Source organism: Meles meles, chromosome 9 (genome assembly GCF_922984935.1).
Source record: "Meles meles chromosome 9, mMelMel3.1 paternal haplotype, whole genome shotgun sequence".
Lineage (NCBI taxonomy): Eukaryota > Metazoa > Chordata > Mammalia > Carnivora > Mustelidae > Meles > Meles meles.
The window spans coordinates 63,258,055-63,278,557 of record NC_060074.1 but is presented as its reverse complement, the minus strand read 5'-3'; the positions used below and the strand labels follow the sequence as shown (position 1 = coordinate 63,278,557).

Sequence of the window (20,503 nt, the reverse complement as noted above, 5' to 3'; positions counted from 1 at the left end):
AAAAAAAAAAGTTAAAAATTCCCTGGCGTCCTACAGAGTTGACTGATTAGTACTTTGGATTTGTTTATATGACGTTGATTAAATTTGTATGTTGCTAACCATTTTGGTTATTATACTTGCTCAAATTGTCTCATCTTTGGCTCTTAGTAGCCCCTTCAAGTTAGTTCTCAGTCCCTTTTCATATGAACCTAGCAGTCTTTGATTGTTTCCTTGCTATTTGGTATAGAGGAAGATATACTAGGGCCATTTTGTGTATTTACTGCCCCAAACAGGTATTAGCCATTGTGGAATGCAATCTAACCCTTTTAGTGGGAAATGATATTTGAAGGCCACAATTTGGACATTAATAACTCTTTGATGTTTATATTTTTCTAGATTTCTAGGCACTGTGTGTGAGTAAGGAGGTAAAAGGAGTATCAATATAATATATAAAAAATATATTTTGGAGGATGTGTGTAAAAAATAGACTTGTTATATAGTTTTTAAACTTGATTTTTGTTTTTTTTAAAGATCTATTTTAGGGGCGTCTGGGTGGCTCAGTGGGTTAAAGCCTCTGCCTTCAGCTCAGGTCATGATCCCAGGGTCCTGGGATCAAGCCCCACGTCGGGCTCTCTGCTCAGCAGGGAGCCTGCTTCCCTTCCCCTCTCTCTGCCTGCCTCTCTGCCTACTTGTGATCTCTGTCTGTCAAATAAATGAATAAAATCTTTTTAAAAAAATATAAAGATTTATTTTAGAGAGAGAGTACACGCACATGGTGGGGAGGGGCAGAGGGAGAGGGAGAGAGAAACTCAAGCAGACTCAGTGCTGAGCGTGGAGCCCAATGCAGGGCTTGATCTTACAGTCCTGAGATCACTACCTGAGCTGAAACCAAGAGTTGGACACTTAACCAACTGTGCCACCCAGATACCCATACATTTGATTTTTCTTTAACTTAGTATTTTGTGGATGTTCTATTATATCCATTCACACAGATACACATAATTGTTTTTTAACAATGAAAACATCTATAAAGTAAACATACAGATAGTTTATATTTTCCCATAGGTAGACATTTAGGCGTATGCACACACACACACACACACACACACACACGCACACACACACACACACACCTGTTTATACATGTAAAGTATATGTCTGGAGGATGGTTTCCCAAATGAGGGATTACTGAGTTAAAGGGAACCATATTTGTTAGGGTAGGCTAAGCTCCTAAAAAAAAATAGATCTAAACACATAATAGAATTTTTCTTCTGATATGTAACTATTTTGAGTGTGTATAAATCCTGATCAGGCCGCCTTCCCCCACACCATCATTAAGGGACCTAATCCCTTTCTGTCTTGCAACTCTGCCTTGTCCTAAAACCTCATGACATTGGTATCCAGCTGGTACAAAGGCAAAGAGGGTGGAGGAGTCATTCCACTTTTCTTAATAGCCCAGGTCTAGAAGCGGCATACGTTGCCTTGTGTCCAGAGGGCCACCTCTAGTGGCAAAGGTGGCAGGAAAATGTAAGCTAGCTGTGTGCTCAAGCAAGTGAAGAGAGAATGGATTTGAGGGGACAGATTGCAGTCTCGTCCTCACATATGCATGTTTGAAATTCTGGAAGACACCACCAAATTGTTCTCCTAAGAATTTACACTAATTTATACTCCAGTCCGTAGTCTACTGGATGCCCCCTCCTCCGCCCTTAACCAATTCTGGCTGTTACCAGTGTTGTATTTTTCTGTTTTTGTTTTTGACAATCTGATAGAATAAAAATGGTAGAATATGGTAGAATAAAACCTTATTTTTATTTTCATTTCTTCAGTTATGGTGAGATTGAGTATCTTTTTAATAGTAAAAGCTGACTTTCCCCCTGTATACTGACTGGTCCTTTTTAAATATATTTTTTAGGTCAAGTTCTTCATCATGTTTCTTTTTAGATAGTTTTCTTGGCTCTTCTTCTGCAGTTGACTGCCAGAATTAACTTACCAAGTTAAAAAAAAAAAAGAAAAAGAAACCTTACCAAGACTTTGGTTTAAATTACATTAAATCTATAGATTATTTGGGAGAAAATTTTTTAACCAAAAATGTGTATTATCACGTGTCATTAGAACGTTAGGACCATAGCAAACAACTACAGATCTCAGGGCATATGACTATAAGCACTCATTTCTTGCTTTGGTAGGGATCCTCTGACCTTGACCAAGCTTGCTTGGTGTTCTGCTTCCAATTTTAAATCCAGCTATCTGGGTGTGGCACCTCACTGCAGTTTGGTCTCTGGTCAGCTCTAAGGGTGTTCTCTGGGCTCAAGCCAGAGAGCAGCAGCTTTCCAGAGGAAACTCTTCTCTTGGAGATAGCAGAGATGTGTGAGAACAGGCAGAAATATTTAATGACTCCGAAACTTTGGGGGTGGTACACTGCCACTCCTCTTCACATTCCATTGACCAATATAAGGAAAATGTCCAAATCCATAGCTAAGAAGCAGTAAAGTACATGTCAGCATTTATATGAGGAACTGCTCACTTTCATGGCAGAAAGCTTGTATTAATGGAAGGTGGGAAGATTGAGGCTAATAATTCAATATGCCATACCATTCATGATAAGAAACCTAGTGCGTTGGTTACCCCATTTGTTCAGTTTCTTTTTCAGATGTCCTTGAGTAAAGTTTAGGAATTTATATAGCTTTTGCATGTTTTTTACTAAGTTTTTTGGGAAAGGGGAGTTGTTCCTTTTACTAATAGGGTATTTTTCCATAATTTTTTCTGATTTGTTTTCTTCACATAGGAATCTGTTTTTTAATGTTGTGAATTACATTAATAGATTTTAAAATGTTTAACCCATCTTTCATTCCTGAAAGTCTTGTGATAATAAATCTTCCTGGTCAGGGTGAATTCTTCTTCTTTTTCTTCTTCTATTTTTCTTTTTCTTTTTCTTTTTTCTTTTTTTTTTTTTTTTGAGAGGGTGAGGGTGTTGGGGGAGGGAGAGAGAGAATTTTAGACAGGCTCCACACTCTACACAGAGCCCGATGAGGGGCTCCATCTCACCGCCCTGAGATCATGACCTAAGCTGAAATCAAGAGTTGGACACTTAACCGACTGAGCCATCCATTATTCTTTTAATACACTGTTGGATATGATTAATACTTTATTTAGGATTGTCAAAGGATTTAAAGAGACTGATACAATCTATTCGTATCTTTTCAAAACATATTATAGATTAAGATTCAGAGATTATTTTTTAGCTTAAATAATGAGGTTGATAATTTTCATAAAGGGTATATTATTTTACTAATTAAAATTATTATTTAGACAGTGGAATAGTCAGACCAGCAAACTGCCTTTTCAGACCCTCAGATAAAAGAAAGCACATTAAGTCTATTTCAACATTATGTGAAATGTTTTTTTGCAGGTTAATGCTTCAAGACAATCAAAATGTGGAAGCACTAAGAATCCTGGCTCTTTACTATTTGTGTAGGGAGGGGGACACAGAGAAGGTAAGTTGTATTGTACTATTTAAGTTTCCTGTAGTAAAAAATACATATACATATGCCCATACATTAGAGCCTGAAGAGCCCTTTCAGAATGTATGCCATGGTAATTTTTACTTGAATTCTAGAAATATACTTTAACACAGTGACAAGCTTCTTAAATCAACTAATAAAGCAAAAATGTCAAATAGTTAAAATACCTTGAAAATTCCTTGAGTCAGTTATATTATATGTGGTTTTGTACATAAAATTCCCATGCGTGATTAATTAACTGGTGATGATAGGTAAGGAAGAATATATATGCAAAATGTAGTCCTTAGGTTTTTTTAGAGTTTAACTGAGTTTGTATAATTTAAATGGGCTTAGGATGCCATCCCATTGGACCTTATAATATGATTCATGTTTCTGTAGTAATGAACACATTGATTAGGTACTAGGTTATGGAATGCCAAAATACAGTCTGAAGCAAATAGTATTATAAAATAGTATTATATAGTAGTAGATTTGAATTGTGTTTAGTCTGGTTAGATTGTTAAATGTGACAGCAACTAGTAAGTTCTTCAGTAAATACCAGGGGAATTTTACTAGGGGCAGCTCTTCAGTAAATTTTCCAAGCATTGAAATAACTTACAGCATGTTAATTTTTCTTATTCCAGAGAGTATTTTAAATATAAGCCAGACTATATAGGTAATCAAAAATCTGATCTCATATAATATTAATGTTCACAATTTTATTATCCATATCTCATGAACTAATTGTTGGAGAGGGGCATATATAGTTAATTGAATATTATGGGTTATCTTTACCCATCAAGAGGTTTCCATTCAAAAACGGATATTTTAAAAACACACTTGATTTATTTTATTTTATTTTTTTTAAAGATTTATTTATTTAAGTAATTTCTATACCCAATGTGGGACTCAAACTCATGACGGAAGATCAAGAGTCACACGCTGCCTGAGTCAGCCAGGGACCCCTAAAAAACACATTTTAAATCTCAGTTCTTCATAATTCTTGAGCTTTTTAAAAGAACCTTTAATACATTTCACAACATAGATTTTATTAGGGTATATGTCATGTATTCTTTTTTTCTTAGTTTATTTTAAAATTATCCTGGTACTTTTGTTTCAGGCTGCCACCAAGCTGGAAAACTTAGAGAATGCATTGGATGCCATGGAACCCCAGAATGCTCAACTTTTTTATAAGATCACAGTAGCCTTCAGCAGAACTGTAAGAGAGCTTGCTGTGCAGCAGAGCTTTGTTATCCGTGGCTAGGAATATTAAATAAGTCACAAAAGTTGAGGCATCAAAGAGCATATGGCTTAGAATGAAAATAACATACATATGTAAATATGTGATATATTCGTAAGAAAGGCAGTTCAGAGGAGATATGATTTCTAACCATAAGAAGATATTATGGAGGCTTCATGGAAGTGGGAAAGGATAGGGAAGTGGGAAATTCTAAAGGAAGTGGGAAGTCATTTATTAATCGGAGCATAGGATTTATAACTAGGGTTATTCTTTATTTTGTTTTTTTGAAACTGCAGTTTACCTTTGAACAATGCAGGTTTGAACTGTGTGAGTCCACTGACTGCAGATGTATTCAATCAATACAGTATTGTATTTTCCTTATTATTTTCTTTTCTCTAACTTTATTGTAAGAATATGTAACATAGAAAATGTGCATTAATAGACTGTGTTTAGGTTATCAGGAAGGCGTGGTCAGTAGTAGGCTATTAATAGTTAAGTGTTTGGGAAGTCAAAAATTATATGCAGATTTTCAACTGTGTGGTGTGGGAGAGGCAGGGGAGGGCATGGGTGACAGCACCCTCACCCCTGCATTATTCAAGGGTCATTTATATTTGAAAAACAGTTCTAACATGGGTAAGAGACAATTTTGTTGTGGGAAATGGCTGGGATTTTTTTTTTAATTTTTATTAACATATAATGTATTATTTGCCCCAGGGGGTACAGATCTGTGAATCGTCAGGCTTACACACTTCACAGCACTTACCATATTAATGTAAGAGTAAAGAAATATTTTCATTACAACATCCAGTATAAAGAAGATAATCAGGAATGGAATAGAAAAGTACTGCAGAATCTCAAAATCAATACAAGGACTGAAAGAGTTGAAAAGGTCTTAATTAAACTAGGGAAAAAATAAGGAAAATGATATATACAAGCAGGTGAAATACTAGATATAAAATTGAAAGAAAAAAATCAAGGATTGTAATTATTAAATGACATGAGGAAACTGAATTCTTTATTTAAAAAACATTGTCAGATTGTGTGAAATTTAAAGGGAAAAAATCTGTGCTATTAACAGAAGTTTGAGTTAAGGAAGATATTTACCTTTCTTTATTTACCTTATTGCCAAATAATTTATTCTCATTAGTTTTTAAATAAGCTTACAAAAATTTTAGCAGTTTAGTATTTTTCTCTTAAAAGTTATTATGTTAGAACATTGCATACTTATTTTAGCAGAGTTGCCATTTCTTGAAATATTTTTGAAACTTTTTTCACAAAAATTCTAATGAGTAATCTTTTAAAATATTCACCCTGGTGGCATACCTCAACTTAGGGGGAAAGCAAATCCTTAAACAATCATGAGACAGTTAAAAAAACTTCGAAAAGTAGAAAAAGTTCTAAAAGGTATTCTTGTACAGCAACATCATTAGAGTATACTTTTCAATAAGCCATTGTTTAAAATAGCTCATTAGGATTTTAAGTTCTGCTTGGATATAAACTCTTGCTGTTCTGTCTTGATAGTAAATAGAGAAGTCATATTTTTCTTTGATTATTACTTTTTGTCATTCTATTTCTGTGAAGTACAAATACTTTGTATCTTTTTATTCTATTTCTATGAAGTTTTATTTTTCTTTGATTATTAAATACTTTTAAAAAATTCTACTTCTATGAAGTACAAATAATTTGTATCTTTAGGAAAAAATAATTCTCTCACCTGAGTAGAAGTGTTTGACTTTCTAGTCTGAAATTTCTTTTTTCTTTTTAGTGTGGGCGAAGTCAACTCATTCTTCAAAAAATTCAGACGTTACTAGAAAAAGCTTTTAGTTTAACCCCTCAGCAATCAGAATTTGCTACAGAACTTGGATACCAGATGATTTTACAAGGAAAAGTTAAAGAGGCACTGAAGTGGTATAAGACCGCCATGACACTTGATGAAACTAGCGTCCCTGCACTAATTGGTAGGACCGCTCTTTCTAAATGTTCCTCAGATAGATGCAAGTCATTAATTCCTTTTAATACCTGCTGTGAAAGAAGAAAAAAATGTATGTTGTGGTTTTCTAAAATTAAACTGTCCTCCATTATCCACAAAAGAAAAAAAAAAACAGGAATCTTTAAAATGAAGTTTTTATTTCTTAAGTAATATCTTGAGAGAACAGATTTTTATGAGGTAGTTCCTGTAAATCCTGAATTTCTCAGTAACTGATTTTATTTGGGTACAGAGCTGCCCATTTTATTTTCTTTTATTTTAAATCTGAAGTAGTATTGCTTTCATGTCTTATACTTTCTTATAATTTATTAATACTTTGCTATGGAGGGAAAATCTTTTATTAATGTTTGTGTTAGCTTGACATGTACATGCCTGAATTGATGCGGACTTGGACTGTTTTATTGTGTTTGGTTTTAGGATTTATCCGATGTCAGTTAATTGAAGGGCAGTTACAGGATGCAGACCAGCAGCTAGAATTCCTTAGGGAAATTCAGCAGTCTATTGGAAAATCTGCGGTAAAGTCTTTTATTTTATTAGATGGTAGATCCTAAATACTGTTTATAAAATACGAGATTTAAAATTTTAGTAATAGTAGTGGCTTTAGGGTTAATACATATTAATTTTAATATATAATTGCATTTACTAACTTACCTCCACACAGGATTAGACTTTAAATATTCTTGTATAAGATTCTAAAAGTTTGTCCAAGCCAATACTGAAATTTGAACAAATAATACACATAAATAGCACTTCATAAACATTTGAAATCTAAGTGGAAATAAATGACTTTACAACTGAATAGGATACTTAATGACGACTGCTTAATTTCTAGGAATTAACCTATTTACATGCAATCCTTGCTATGAAGAAAAATAAACGACAAGAAGAAGTTATTAATTTGTTAAATGATGTTCTGGACACTCATTTTTCACAGTTAGAAGATTTACCACTTGGCATACAGTATTTTGAGAACTTAAATCCTGATTTCTTGCTAGAAATTATTACAGAATATCTGAATTTTTGTCCAATGCAGGTAAGTAATTCTTTCTCAGCCTTATTTTTAATGAAAATATTTTCAACATCACTTACATGATGTTTTATAAAATGTACCAATAAATTGTCCTTCACGTGTTAGATTAAATCAGCATCTTACAATGGTAGTATTTGTATCTATATTAGTCGAAATAGTTTTTAAATCAGAATATTTATACCAGTGACTGCTATCAAGTAATAAATGTATTGGTTTACAAATATTCACTTAGAGTTGATAAAATTGTAAAATCTTCAGTTTAGAGGTATTATTAGAAGTCATTTAATTCAGACATGCATGTGATACTTGAATCTACTCCACAGCAACCACGTTAAGTGCCCATCCAACTCCTGGGTGCATTCAAAAATGCAGTTCTTACTGTAGAACTAGGACTATTAAACTGTATTTCCTATGTTGTCAGACTCAGCTTTGTGTTAAAAAAATTTCACCCATTTCCTGGTCTGCCTGCTCTCTGGAGTGGCACAGAGCAAGTCCACTTACTTCGCCAAAGCAAAGATTATTCCTCATCATAACACAGACCTTTGGATTTTAGAAATTAGTTTTCATGTTCTGCCTAAACAATTCCAGGTTTTTAGCCATTTTAGTTGCTTTTTATATAACGTAGTTAGAACCCTGGCCATGAGGACAGCCTTATTTTGTTAGTAGGCTCTTGGTAAGATCACTGTTCCACGTATGGGTTTGGCCTTGGCAGATCCTCTTCCTCCCTAATTCTGGGGGTTCCTCGAGCTTTCTTTTGTGAATCATATTATATTATTGATCCTGTTGAATTAATGGTTACCTAAAATCCTTAGATCTATTATTCACTGTAACTGAGGACTTAGGTGTAGACTCTATCCCTAGGAAATTTCATCTCCTCAGATTCATCTCATAATTCCAGATTATCATATTGTTTTATATCCTGATTGTTGTCTATTTTATATGGATCTTTACCGTCCTCCATTATCTGCCTTACCTACCTTTTAGTAGAACTGAAGATGGAACCTTTTATTGTATTCTCAGAGAGTTCTTTCCAAATTTATGTAGGTAGATCCATTAGTCAGCACTCTTGTTATTACAGACAGTGAGTAGATGACTTGACATTACTGTACTCAGCTCATGATTCAGTATAGGAATATCTTAAGATAGAGTACCAAATACTTCATTGCTAAAAGCATAGTTCTTAGCATTCTCCCTGATTTATAGCTTCCTTGTATTGAGGAAATGAGGATAATGGCCTTTCTTTAGGGAAGCCATGCTGCTGTTTTGATCACCACATCCTTTTCTAGACTTTCCTAATCTATTTCAAATTAACCCTTCTTAACTATGGAGAACAAAACTGAGGGTTGCTGGAGGGGAGGCGGGTGGAGGGTGGCTAAATGGGTGATGGGGATTAAGGAGGGCACTGGTTATGATGGGCCCTGGGTGTTGTATGTAAGTGATGAATCACTGAATTCTACACCTAAAACCACATTGGAGTGTAAACTAACTAGAATTTAAATAAAAGCTTGAAAAGAAAGAAAAATAAATTACTCCTTCTGGAATAAAACCCAGGATCGTTCCCAGTGTCCCCCGTCATGATCTGTTTTCAGTTGCTTAGATTCGGAAGTTCCAGTACTTGAGCAGTATTCAGAATTCACTCAGCAAATGCTTGTACAGTACCCAGGGCTCTGTTTGGAGCTGGCGAGGTCGTTGTGAAGGAGTAAACCACAGCCTTTGCCCTCTTGAAGCATACAGAACTAGCAGGAGGAGACAGATAATACAGTCAAGTCAGTGAGGTAATAGAAAATAACAGACTAGGGTAGGTGTGGTGATTTTGGATAAGACGATCTGGTTAGGCCTCATTAAGACGGTAAAAGTTAAAACTTCAGATGTTCATGTGGAAATACGATATAGATTGTCTCAGGCATAGGAACAGTTGTGCCGTGGCCTGAAGGGACACGGGAAACTAATGTGACTTGGATGCAGTGAGGAGGAGGTAACAGCAGAGGATACCAGACCTCGTAGTGTCCCTGGACCACGACATGCTGTGTTCCTGCAGTCTAACCTTTGTCAACGTGATGGCTCCTCATTAGCACAGAGTGCTGCTTTCACGGGGTCTGTCCTCCAGCTCTGTTCTTTGCCCCGTTTAATATAGGTTTTTGTTTTTTTTTAATCAAATGGATGTTATCTTGGAGATTGTCCATATGTGCTTCACTCTGAAAGTGTTTACAGTAAAAATGCTGATGGTTCTCTAAGAAATAATTTTTTCAATAAATAATTCTTAGCAGATGGCAAAGAACCTTAACCTCATTATATCACCTATACTTTCACTGTTTTCAAGTGAAAAAATATTTTTAAAGAATTTACTCTGTATTCATTACTGTTTGAAAACGTGTGAAATTCCAGTCTTCAAGACACGTGAGACCCTAGCCATGTAAAAGAAGCAAAACAAAACACAAAACTACTATGGGATTGTATAAGATGATACAGAATGCTAAATTTTATTATACAGATTATAAGTGCTGTAGAAATTTAAATAAGTTTCTACTTATTTAAATATAATATGCCTAATTCTAGGCACCCGTGGTCATATTTTGAAAATATTTTGAAATTCTTTTTGAAATTTTTCACCTTTTTTTTTTTGTGCTGCAAGGTAGCAAGGAGATGTGGCACTTTCTTGTCAGTAACAACATCTCAGGGTAGAAGTGATTGTCAGTAAGAGACCATACTCTAGCTAAGAATAGATATTTGTGGGGTATAGGGGGACCATGGGGAAGATTTTTTTCAAATAAAGGAAGCAGAATTAGTAGGGGAAAACAGAGAGAATGAACATTTGACATTTAAATTCTAATATCACATTTGTAGCTTGTGAGTGGGTAACCATTGGATAAAAAGTTGGTTGGGTAGACAGCCATTAAAACAATAAATGTTCTAGTGCTGTTTTTCTTATCATATTCACTGCATATTAATAAATCAAGAAACTAAAAAAAAAACCTTTGAGGACCTTCAGCATGCCAGCAGAAAAGCAGAAAATGTGAAGGTATGAGGCATTTGGTGCAGTACACATGAGTGTGTTCTACCTTCTGATTTCTACTAGGAAAAAAAAGAGAATTTTCAGAAACTGATCATACAGTACTATAGGGGCCAATGCAAGTTACCAAACTGAATAAATCACCAGGCAGATCCAGAATTAGAATTCACATTGCCTCGACTCTCAATTCCTGCAAGAAATTCTGCCTTTTAGTTATCTTTCCTTTGAATATGTTTCCTTCACAGGTTTTGAACAAATACACTCCTTTCATGTTATCAAATATGTTAATTGTGTAATAATTTCATAGCTATTTTGCTGAATAAAAGCCATTATTTGTATGGTCTGTTCATAGATCCCAGGGAGATAAATTAGTATTAGTCATGTTATGGTAAAGATATGCAAAAGCAGAATAACAGAAATTTTGGAAAAATATTTAGTTTTGCTAGTTACACTGAAGTTTAATATGTGTGTTCACTTTTAACTAAATACTAAAGTAAACTTATAAAATGCTAATTTGTTTTATTTAGCCTGCAAGTCCTGGGCAACCTCTTTCTCCACTTCTCAGACGTTGTACCTCAATCCTGGAGACTATAGTAAGAACTGTACCAGGCCTTCTGCAAGCTGTCTTCCTAATAGCAAAAGTGAAATATTTATCAGGTAGAATATACTTAAAAATGTAAAATAACTTTTTTATTCTGATGTTGACAAAATCAAGGGGTAATAAACTAAGTATGCCACTTATATGGATAATAGTCACATAGATACATTTCACTTGTGCACAAATAAGTAATTTTAATCCAAAATAAAATTGCATAATATTCACTATTTAATTCTTTAAAAATTACAATAAACTTTTGTTGTTCAAGTGAATAGTTGGGAAAGTGCAGTTGTACCACTTAACAAAAAAGTCTGTCAGATACTTAGATAGTAGTAAAAATTTATAGTCTTTGGTCCATAGTTATTGACTCATTGGTATTGCCAGATGCAAGGTTTGCCAGGTTTTGGGCCTTTATGAAGTGTATTGATTAATTGATAAATAGCTATACATAACCTGTGATTATGTAGAGCTAAAAAATAACCCCAGATATATAACATTAGTTTTTTAGGACACACGGCTATGTGACTATATACATAATATAGTCATAATATATACATATATACTTAATATATATATAATAGACATAGTAGACCAACCTTTGGGGCTTATATTTATGTATCTTTTCTAGATGAGTGCCATTCAAAGGAAATTAAATTTATAAAATCATAAGGTTTAGAAACCAACCTAAAGGTATTATCCTAAACGATTATTTCTTACATATAATGGAGAGAGAAGATTGACTTTGCTAATTTTTTGGACCTCAATTTTAACTGTTAAAAAAAAATAGATGATCTCAAAAGCTTGTATCTCTAAAATATTCTAGGTATAAAAAGTGGCTCTGTAATACCTTCTTCTGGCTAAGTTCTGTTTAGTGACATGGTATTTTTACTTTGCTCTCAGTTCAAATGGTATTATCTACAAAATAGTTAAACTGTGACTTTGAGTTCTGTTATATTTTTTAGACATTTATTATTTTGAAAATTGATAAAAAATCAGCCTTAACATAGTAATAGTAATTCTTAATTGCCAAAGTCTCTAGAAATGAAAGTCTCATATGACCCCATTTTTATTTTATTTTTTTTAATATTTTATTTATTTATTTGACAGAGAGAGAGGTCACAAGTAGGCAGAGAGGCAGGCAGAGAGAGGGAGAAACAGGCTCCCCACTGAGCAGAGAGCCTGATGCGGGGCTCGATCCCAGGACCCTGAGATCATGACCTGAGCCGAAGGCAGAGGCTTAAACCACTGAGCCACCCAGGCGCCCCATGACCCCATTTTTAAAAACAGCAGCCTTAAGTCATTTGAAATAGTGCTGCCAAATGTCCAAATAGCAGTGTCCTCATAAATTGCCAAGTACAATGACTTCTAACCCCAGAGCTACTCAGAGTTGGACCAGACTTCCCAGGTTAAGGGCACAGACAGAAGCCACAAGTTCTGGGTTTGCCAAAGCCACCTGAGCTTCTGACTAGCTGGCTACAAATTTGGGGTTTCTATGACTCCTCAGGTTCAGATTCACTAGAATGACGCCTAGAATTCAGGATATTGCTATACTCATGATTAGAGTTTTAGTATAGCAAAAGGATACTAAAACCAAACCATGGGAAGGGAGAGATGCACAGGGTGAAGGCCTGGGAGGGTTCCAGATGTGAAGCTGCCATTGTTCACAGTCTGTTGAGTCAGTACACATCGACATTCCAACACGTGTGTATATGACAGTACATAGAGAGCATTAACAACCAGGGCAGCTCACCCCAAGTTTAGAGTTTTTATTAGAGTTTCATTATATAGGCATGGACTGAATCATTGGGCATGTGATTGAACTCAGTCTCCAGGGTCCTGCTCCCCCATTCAGGTAGATAATATGTAGTTCAAAGCCCCAGTCCTCTCCGTGGGTGGTCTTTCTGGCATGGCTCATCACCGTTGAGTCATACTCTTAACATAAGCTATCTAGGGCTTACTGTTCATCTTCTTATTTACATAAATGATCAAAGCCAACCTCAAACAACGAAGATACTCCTCTCACTCAGGAAATTCCAAGATTTTAAGACTCTCTCCCAGGAACCTGGGACAAAGGCCAGCCAAATTCTATTTTACATGGGACTCTCACAAAGACATACATGCAGGACAGAAATGTCTTTCATTCTTCACTTAAGGGAAATTGGGCTGCTCTTAGATAAAAATGTGGTTTGTTGGGTTCTTTGTTTATATGGCTATTTTCTGCAACACTGATTACCCATTTCTCATTTTTAAATATTTAGTGACCTTCTAAGTACTGACCACGCATCTTTCCCCCCATCACTCTTAAAAGAAACAAAGATTCTGATCTCAATTATTCGTACAGTCTTCATATTCTTCAATCTCTTATTTGTAAATCCCGATTCTTTTCCTGTGTGCTTTCCCCTCTTAGCAGTAACCTCCAGGTTATCTCTTTAATACTTTTCCTACTTAAAGAACATGGAAGTGGTAATTCGCACACCAGTTTATTATACTTAACCTTCCCATTTCCTATTTCCTTCCCTGCCTGTTCAGTTCTTAAGTATCCGAGTATATCACAGCAATAAATAGTCCAATATTATTTATTATGTTTGATGGTTGATTGACAAATTTTCTTACTGTGTTTAGTATGTTATTATGCAGCCTCAACCTGTTACTTGTTTATTAATCCTCTTCTCTAAAAAATTTTTTTCTATTTAGTTAGATTGTGTCGTTGGTAGGTTGGGCGTTTGGAAACTGGAAGCTCTAACTGTAAGCCTTGTTTGGTCTGTTGAGGTATCAGGTGAGGTTAAGGAATAAGATGGAACAGAGAGTAATTTAGGGTCTGTTCTTCCCCAGTGCTCCTAGTGAGGTTGAATGGGAAGCTGGGCTCCTCTACCTACTTAACACCAGTCAGTGAAATGGGTTTAGGCAGATTGCTGTGGGTTACATCACTAGAAGGTTCTTCTAGGACCTGGAGTTTATACTCTTACTTCTCTGAGGAGCCTCTTTCTACCCCATCTACCAGCCCAAGCCTAACAGATTCCACCATTCCTGTCATTTTAATTTTGATCATTTCTTCCATCTAAGACTCCCAGATATACAGAGGATGTGTGTCCAAAACATTGGCTGTTAACACTTGGCATTTAAAGGCATATTAAATCACTGTCTCCTATTTCTGAATGTCTGGAATATATTCCTATGCTTTTTCTGTTATTTTATATACAGTGGTAAAATTTCTGGTCAAGGATGATTATAAGACTATATATCCTTTGTTAATGTAAATGACAGTACAGAGTTCTAGCTATTTAAATGTCTGGGTTTTGCAAAACTTACTGTAATGAAATTTTAAGTAAAAAGTTTTTTGATCAGGAAAATAGATAAAGGTACATTTATAGTCCTCGCAGAAGTAGCAGTGGTGTTTGACTCTGATCTTTTCACAGCTTTCCCTGGTTTGCTCCTTATGGCTGGCCTGACGTACAGGAATATTATTTCATGAAGACTAGAAAGGGGCTACCTGGGGCAGGTGGGCGTGGAATGATCCATAAACTACTAGTGTCCCTCCTCTCTCTCACATCTCTGTCTCTTAACCATTTGAATTATAATGCTTTGTTTCTCTTATTAGGTGACATTGAAGCAGCTTATAATAACCTGCAGCATTGCCTAGAACACAACCCTTCTTACGCAGATGCTCATCTCCTGATGGCTCAGGTTTATTTGTCTCAAGAAAAATTCAAATTGTGTTCTCAGTCACTTGAACTTTGTCTGAGCTATAATTTTAAGGTAAGTATTCCAAATTCAGGTGGATAAAACATACCATCCTCCTTGAACCTTTAGCAAGTGGTGACATATTGTATTTTTTTTGCCTGTAATGTTTTGCTAATTTATTTTTAATGGAAAAAAAGTTTGGATTTACAAGCAGTGGGAGAAAAAGTGGAGGTAGCTGTGGTGTAATTAAAAACCTATATGGACTTGGAGACAGAAGACCTGGGGGTCAGTGTCTGGTTTTCCCACTTTTCTCTCTCTGAACCTGTTTTCTTCTCTGTAAAACTCATATAATAACAGCCTACAGTTATAGTGGACATTAAGTGTATTAATGGATGTATATAAAAATAATTGTAAACTACAGAGCATTATGCCAGATGTTTTTATGTGTAAGAACTCTATTTTATTGCTTGTTTCTTTCCTGGATTGTGGGTTTTAAATACGTTTTTAGAGTCATCATCAAAGAACACCTAGTCATTTTGAAAATTTTTATGTGGTTTGAGGATATAGACACACTGGACTTCTATCCCAAGATATTCTGTGTTATATCCCATATCCCTAAGCAGTAGGGAAAATCATAGGTTCAGGTGCTTCCTGAACTACCTGGAGTCATGGAGGAGCTCTTCAGACTTTTACTTTGGTTCACAGGGTCTTTAACCCTGTTATGTGAGGAGCCTTCAGTGGACTGGAGAATTCAGGATTTGCAGAAGACAGTGCTCACTTCTTAGGTCAGTAGTTCTTTTTTTTTTTTTTTTTTTTTTAAATATTTTCTTTATTTGACAGAGAGAAATCATAACTAGGCAGAGAGGCAGGCAGAGAGAGAGGAGGAAGCAGGCTCCCTGCGGAGCAGAGAGCCCCATGTGGGGCTCGATCCCAGGACCCTGGGATCATGTTAGGTCAGTAGTTCTCAAGCCTAGTGGTGCATTACCACCCTAGTGCCAGTACCCGGTCCCAATGAATCAAAATCTCTGAAAGAAGAGCAGAAGCATGAGTATTCACACAGAGCCCACCGGAAAATGGGATGCCTAGCTCAGGCTCACAGGCATAGCCTTAAGGATGATTGGAACCTTTCTAGACATTAGGTGGCTGCCCCATCACCTCATTCTGGATCATCTCCTGCCTTTGACTCCTCCTTTGATCTTCTTGTCATTTTCTTATATTGTATGTATACACGTTTGGTACCCAAAATAAAGATAGAAACTTCATAACTGTGTGTTTCAGAGTAGTATCAAAGTTTAAAACCAAGTTTGACTGACGTGTTCTGAGATTTTTAATCTTAAAATTACAGAATAAAAGGGAAAAAACTGTGTTTCTAGAAATCTAATGACTTGATATCCATACTAGAGTCCGGATAAGGTATATTCCTTTTCTGAAAACTAAATTTCCTAGAATATATTTGCTAGTCCTGCAAGCTTTTTTTTTTTTTTTTGTATTTTTTCTTCTATCATGGTAAAAGCCCATAATCCCCTTGTTTGTCACCCAGGAGGATGTTAAGTAGTAGCAGGTTGCCTGAACCTGATTTAACACAGTAGATGATCAAAAAGTTGATAAAAGGACAGAAATAGACCTCATGTATACAATCACAGGTAGACTGTTTGGTGGATTGTAAATTATGTGTTGGTGGTGTAAGCACTCCAAGGAAGTATTTCTAAATACTATTTTTTTCAGGTGAGAGAATACCCTTTATATCATTTGATAAAAGCTCAGTCTCAAAAGAAAATGGGAGAAATAGCAGAAGCTATTAAAACTCTACACATGGCAATGAGTTTACCAGGAATGAGGAGAACTGGAGCTTCCTCAAAATCAAAATACAAAAAAACCGAAGTCGATGCAAACCATCGTTTATCAATCTTTCTTGAGTTGGTAGAGGTTCACCGTTTAAATGGAGAACAGGTAAGTCAAGTTTTAATTCAGTGGTTCAGCTCTAAACTTGGTTACACAAGTATATATATTAGTAGGAAATGAAACAGCTGAAATTATTTCCTTGCTCAACTGGTCAAATTTGGAAAATATATTTTTATTACTTTGAACCAAATCATGTCCTTTGCAAGCCCCTGAGGTTAAACATAATTTTCACCTGGGTGACCTCAGGTATCACTGTACTTTCATTAGCTGCCAGGCAGAATATTAATATATGTATAATTATACGAGTAATAACATAAATTACTATGTACCATGAAACATATTAATGTAATGTAATGAATATAGTAATATAATGTTCGATGACATTGGCTACTGTTAATAACATAACATGGTTATCATTCTTTGGACTCCTGAAAGGAGTCACACACACGCACACACACATGTCCATGCACACACAGGTACTACTAGAATCAAATAAAAGTACCAACCTCAAATTCTAATAGTTGAGAAAACAGAAGAATTATTTTATGAATACAGCTTTGGTAAATTCATAGGATGATCATAAAATCAAATACTTAAAATAATACATATAATAATAAACAGAAAGCAAGCAAGTCTGCACTTTTGAGAGAAGAGTCAAAGCCTTGTAGAAAATGAGGAACTTAACATCATTTATATCTGGTTTTCAGATTACAACAGTTGCTTATTGGTTATTTTCATATTTTAGTGAAAATTAAGAAGGCTGTGTCTAGATAACTTGCCAAATCTCAAAATAATTTCTATTTCCTAATATATTAGCCTAATATATATTTAAGAAGAACCAATTCTACCATAGATAGTTGATTCTAAAATGCACTGTTTTTTTCACTTGTTAACATTTCTGAAATCAGAATGTCTTATAATCTCTAAAGTTGAGATGAATCCTGAAATAAGTGACATTTTAGATTCATTGAGGTACGGATTTGGAATTGGGGTAATGTATTCAGCTGAGGCATAGCAGAATTTAGGTCCTGGCATAGGCAATAAAGTAGTCTGTTAGTTAATGAAGAGCCATTTGGTCCGAGGGAGGATTGTGGACTGGATCCCATCAAGGAGGCTGTAATGAGCATGGCTAAGAGTTTAGGCTCTGGGGTCAGGCTGCCTGAGTTTGGGTTCTGAGTCTGTCATTTGATAACTTCTTAACTCTCCAGATTGCAGTTTCCTTACTGTAAGGTGGGGATAATGATAGTAGCTACATCAGAGGATTTCTGTGAGAATTAAATGCGTGAATATAATGCTGAATGCAAAGTAAATGTTTATTAAATTTTAGCCGTAGCAGCAGCTCTCATGTAGCAACTGCCATTGTCCCAGTCTTGAAAACACTTTTCAGGGCACCTGGGTGGCTCAGATGGTTAAGCGTCTGCCTTTGGCTCAGGTTGTGATCCTGGGTCCTGGGATCGAGTCCCACGTTGGGCTCTCTGCTCCTTGGGGAGCCTGCTTCTTCCTCTTCCTCTGCCTCTCTCTGTCTCTCATGAATAAATAAAAATCTTTAAAAGAAAACACTTTTCAGCTAACAGATATTCTGAATTTGGTCTCTGAGTTTAGTTTTAAATTTTTGTACTTTTCAAAAATCTGTCAGTATTTCATGAAGATCCTAACTGTGCTAGCATTTACTGTTCATTCTGGATTAGGAGAAAATCTTCATTTCTAATGTAATTTGTTTAATATTCTGAAAGACTGTTATTTTAACTTCATCTTTACAGCACGAGGCAGCAAAAGTTTTACAAGATGCCATCCATGAATTTTCTGGGACTTCTGAAGAATTACGTGTTACCATTGCTAACGCAGACCTAGCCCTGGCCCAAGGAGACGTGGAGCGGGCTTTAAGTATGCTTCGAAATGTTACAGCTGAGCAGCCTTATTTCATAGAGGTCAAGGAGAAAATGGCAGATATTTATCTGAAGCACAGAAAAGAGAAAATGTTATATATTACTTGTTACAGGTAAATGATTATCTCAACCCATTGTATTTTGACACACTTACTTCTTAAAATTAATTCCCAGATTTCTTTTTTTCTTTCTTTTAAGTACTTTACAGTATAGACCCTTTCCGTAACGTGTTCAGCTACCAACCACAATCACACTAACCAAGCAATTCATTCTCCCTAAGACATAAAACATAGTGATTATGATTATTTCAACCTGTGGCTTACTCTAGATTCTTAGCTGTCCTCCTTCATTATGTGATTTCTAGATCTTCAGTCTTCCTGTTTGGCAGGGGCAAAAGCAACAGTTACTTGCATTCTAATAGCTGAAGAAAGCTGTGTAATGTAACAATTCCAGGCCATTTTTAATGCTCAGCATAATAGCTCTAGCAATAGAAAGTAATGGCTTAGTATGTACCACACTAAGGTGCGGATTACAAATTCTCCTTGGTAAAGGGACAGGGACTTTAAAAGTTATGTTATATGCTGGTGCCCTTAGGGGTTACTGGGATACACACATTCACCTACATGCCCGTCTATACACATGGACATACACACACACACACGGGTTGCTCTTACCTTTCTCCCCAAACAGAAAGGTAAACATACAAGCACACACTTTATGTAAGAGAGAATCAGCATGTTTATCTGTTGAGAACATAGCAACATGTTGATGAATTCAGTCATTGGTTCATCTGTAGTGTGTAAATATCCAAACTCGGAACACTGCTCAGGTTCTTTGTAGGCGCTGAGTGACTCAAAGAAACTGAGCAGCATCCCACGTATAGATGGATGAACTGGGGGTTCTAAATTATATTTTCTATGGCGTTTCCAAAAGATCAGCGCTGTCACCTCGTGATAGGAAAACATTTTAAAACAGGGTCATGTTGTTTTGGATGCTCTGGGATAGTGTAATCAAAGGCATGGGCTTTGTTTCAGGCAGCTCTGACACGTTAGTTGTAGACTTCAATTCTTCAGCAGCATCTATAAAATTACACTTCCCAAAACCATAGCTTTTGGACCAAATGAATGAGAAACCATATGTTGCAATAGCATCCCATGATATTTTTGTGCCTCCACGCCCACATCATTTCAGAATTAGAGATAACAAAACGTATTTCTGTATAGTGAGAATTGAGATGTTTATAGTCTACCAGTACTCCTGCTACCTGCACTTCAGAAAAGGGAAAGAAGGAATGAAAAAAGGAACTTGATCTAGCATAAACAACCTGGGTGTGGGTATGGGTGGGTTGTTCTTTCTTTTACAGCGTTACACTGTTGGAAATGTCCAAGGTCCTCTGAAAGCTCTTGGTTAATTGAAATAAATGAGCTTATCTTTTATTTAGTTCATTTAGAAGAAGATATTTGTATTCAGTATACTAAATAGAATTGGTCTAATTTCTAGAGAAATTGCTGAAAGAATGCCCAGCCCTCGTTCTTTTCTTCTCCTTGGTGATGCTTACATGAATATACAGGAGGTAAAGTTTCTGATACTACTGAACTCAGATTTTTAAAAAAATGGTAAAACTTTTGTGATTAGCTTCATAGTCTCCTAAAACAAATTTTTAAATGTTATTTAATATTTGACTATCCAG

General features: G+C 35.6%; 1 protein-coding gene across 1 annotated transcript in view; it reads left to right on the top strand.

The window, feature by feature from the left end:
* Positions 1–20,503, top strand: part of TTC21B (tetratricopeptide repeat domain 21B) — a 75,611-nt gene that overhangs the window by 14,540 nt on the left and 40,568 nt on the right. Inside the window, exons 7-16 of the mRNA XM_046019862.1 lie at positions 3,389–3,473; positions 4,600–4,698; positions 6,485–6,677; positions 7,124–7,221; positions 7,539–7,739; positions 11,274–11,403; positions 14,943–15,100; positions 16,751–16,975; positions 18,688–18,926; positions 20,314–20,386. Coding sequence (XP_045875818.1) covers positions 3,389–3,473; positions 4,600–4,698; positions 6,485–6,677; positions 7,124–7,221; positions 7,539–7,739; positions 11,274–11,403; positions 14,943–15,100; positions 16,751–16,975; positions 18,688–18,926; positions 20,314–20,386 — 1,501 coding nt within the window. The remainder of the gene's footprint in view (positions 1–3,388; positions 3,474–4,599; positions 4,699–6,484; positions 6,678–7,123; positions 7,222–7,538; positions 7,740–11,273; positions 11,404–14,942; positions 15,101–16,750; positions 16,976–18,687; positions 18,927–20,313; positions 20,387–20,503) is intronic.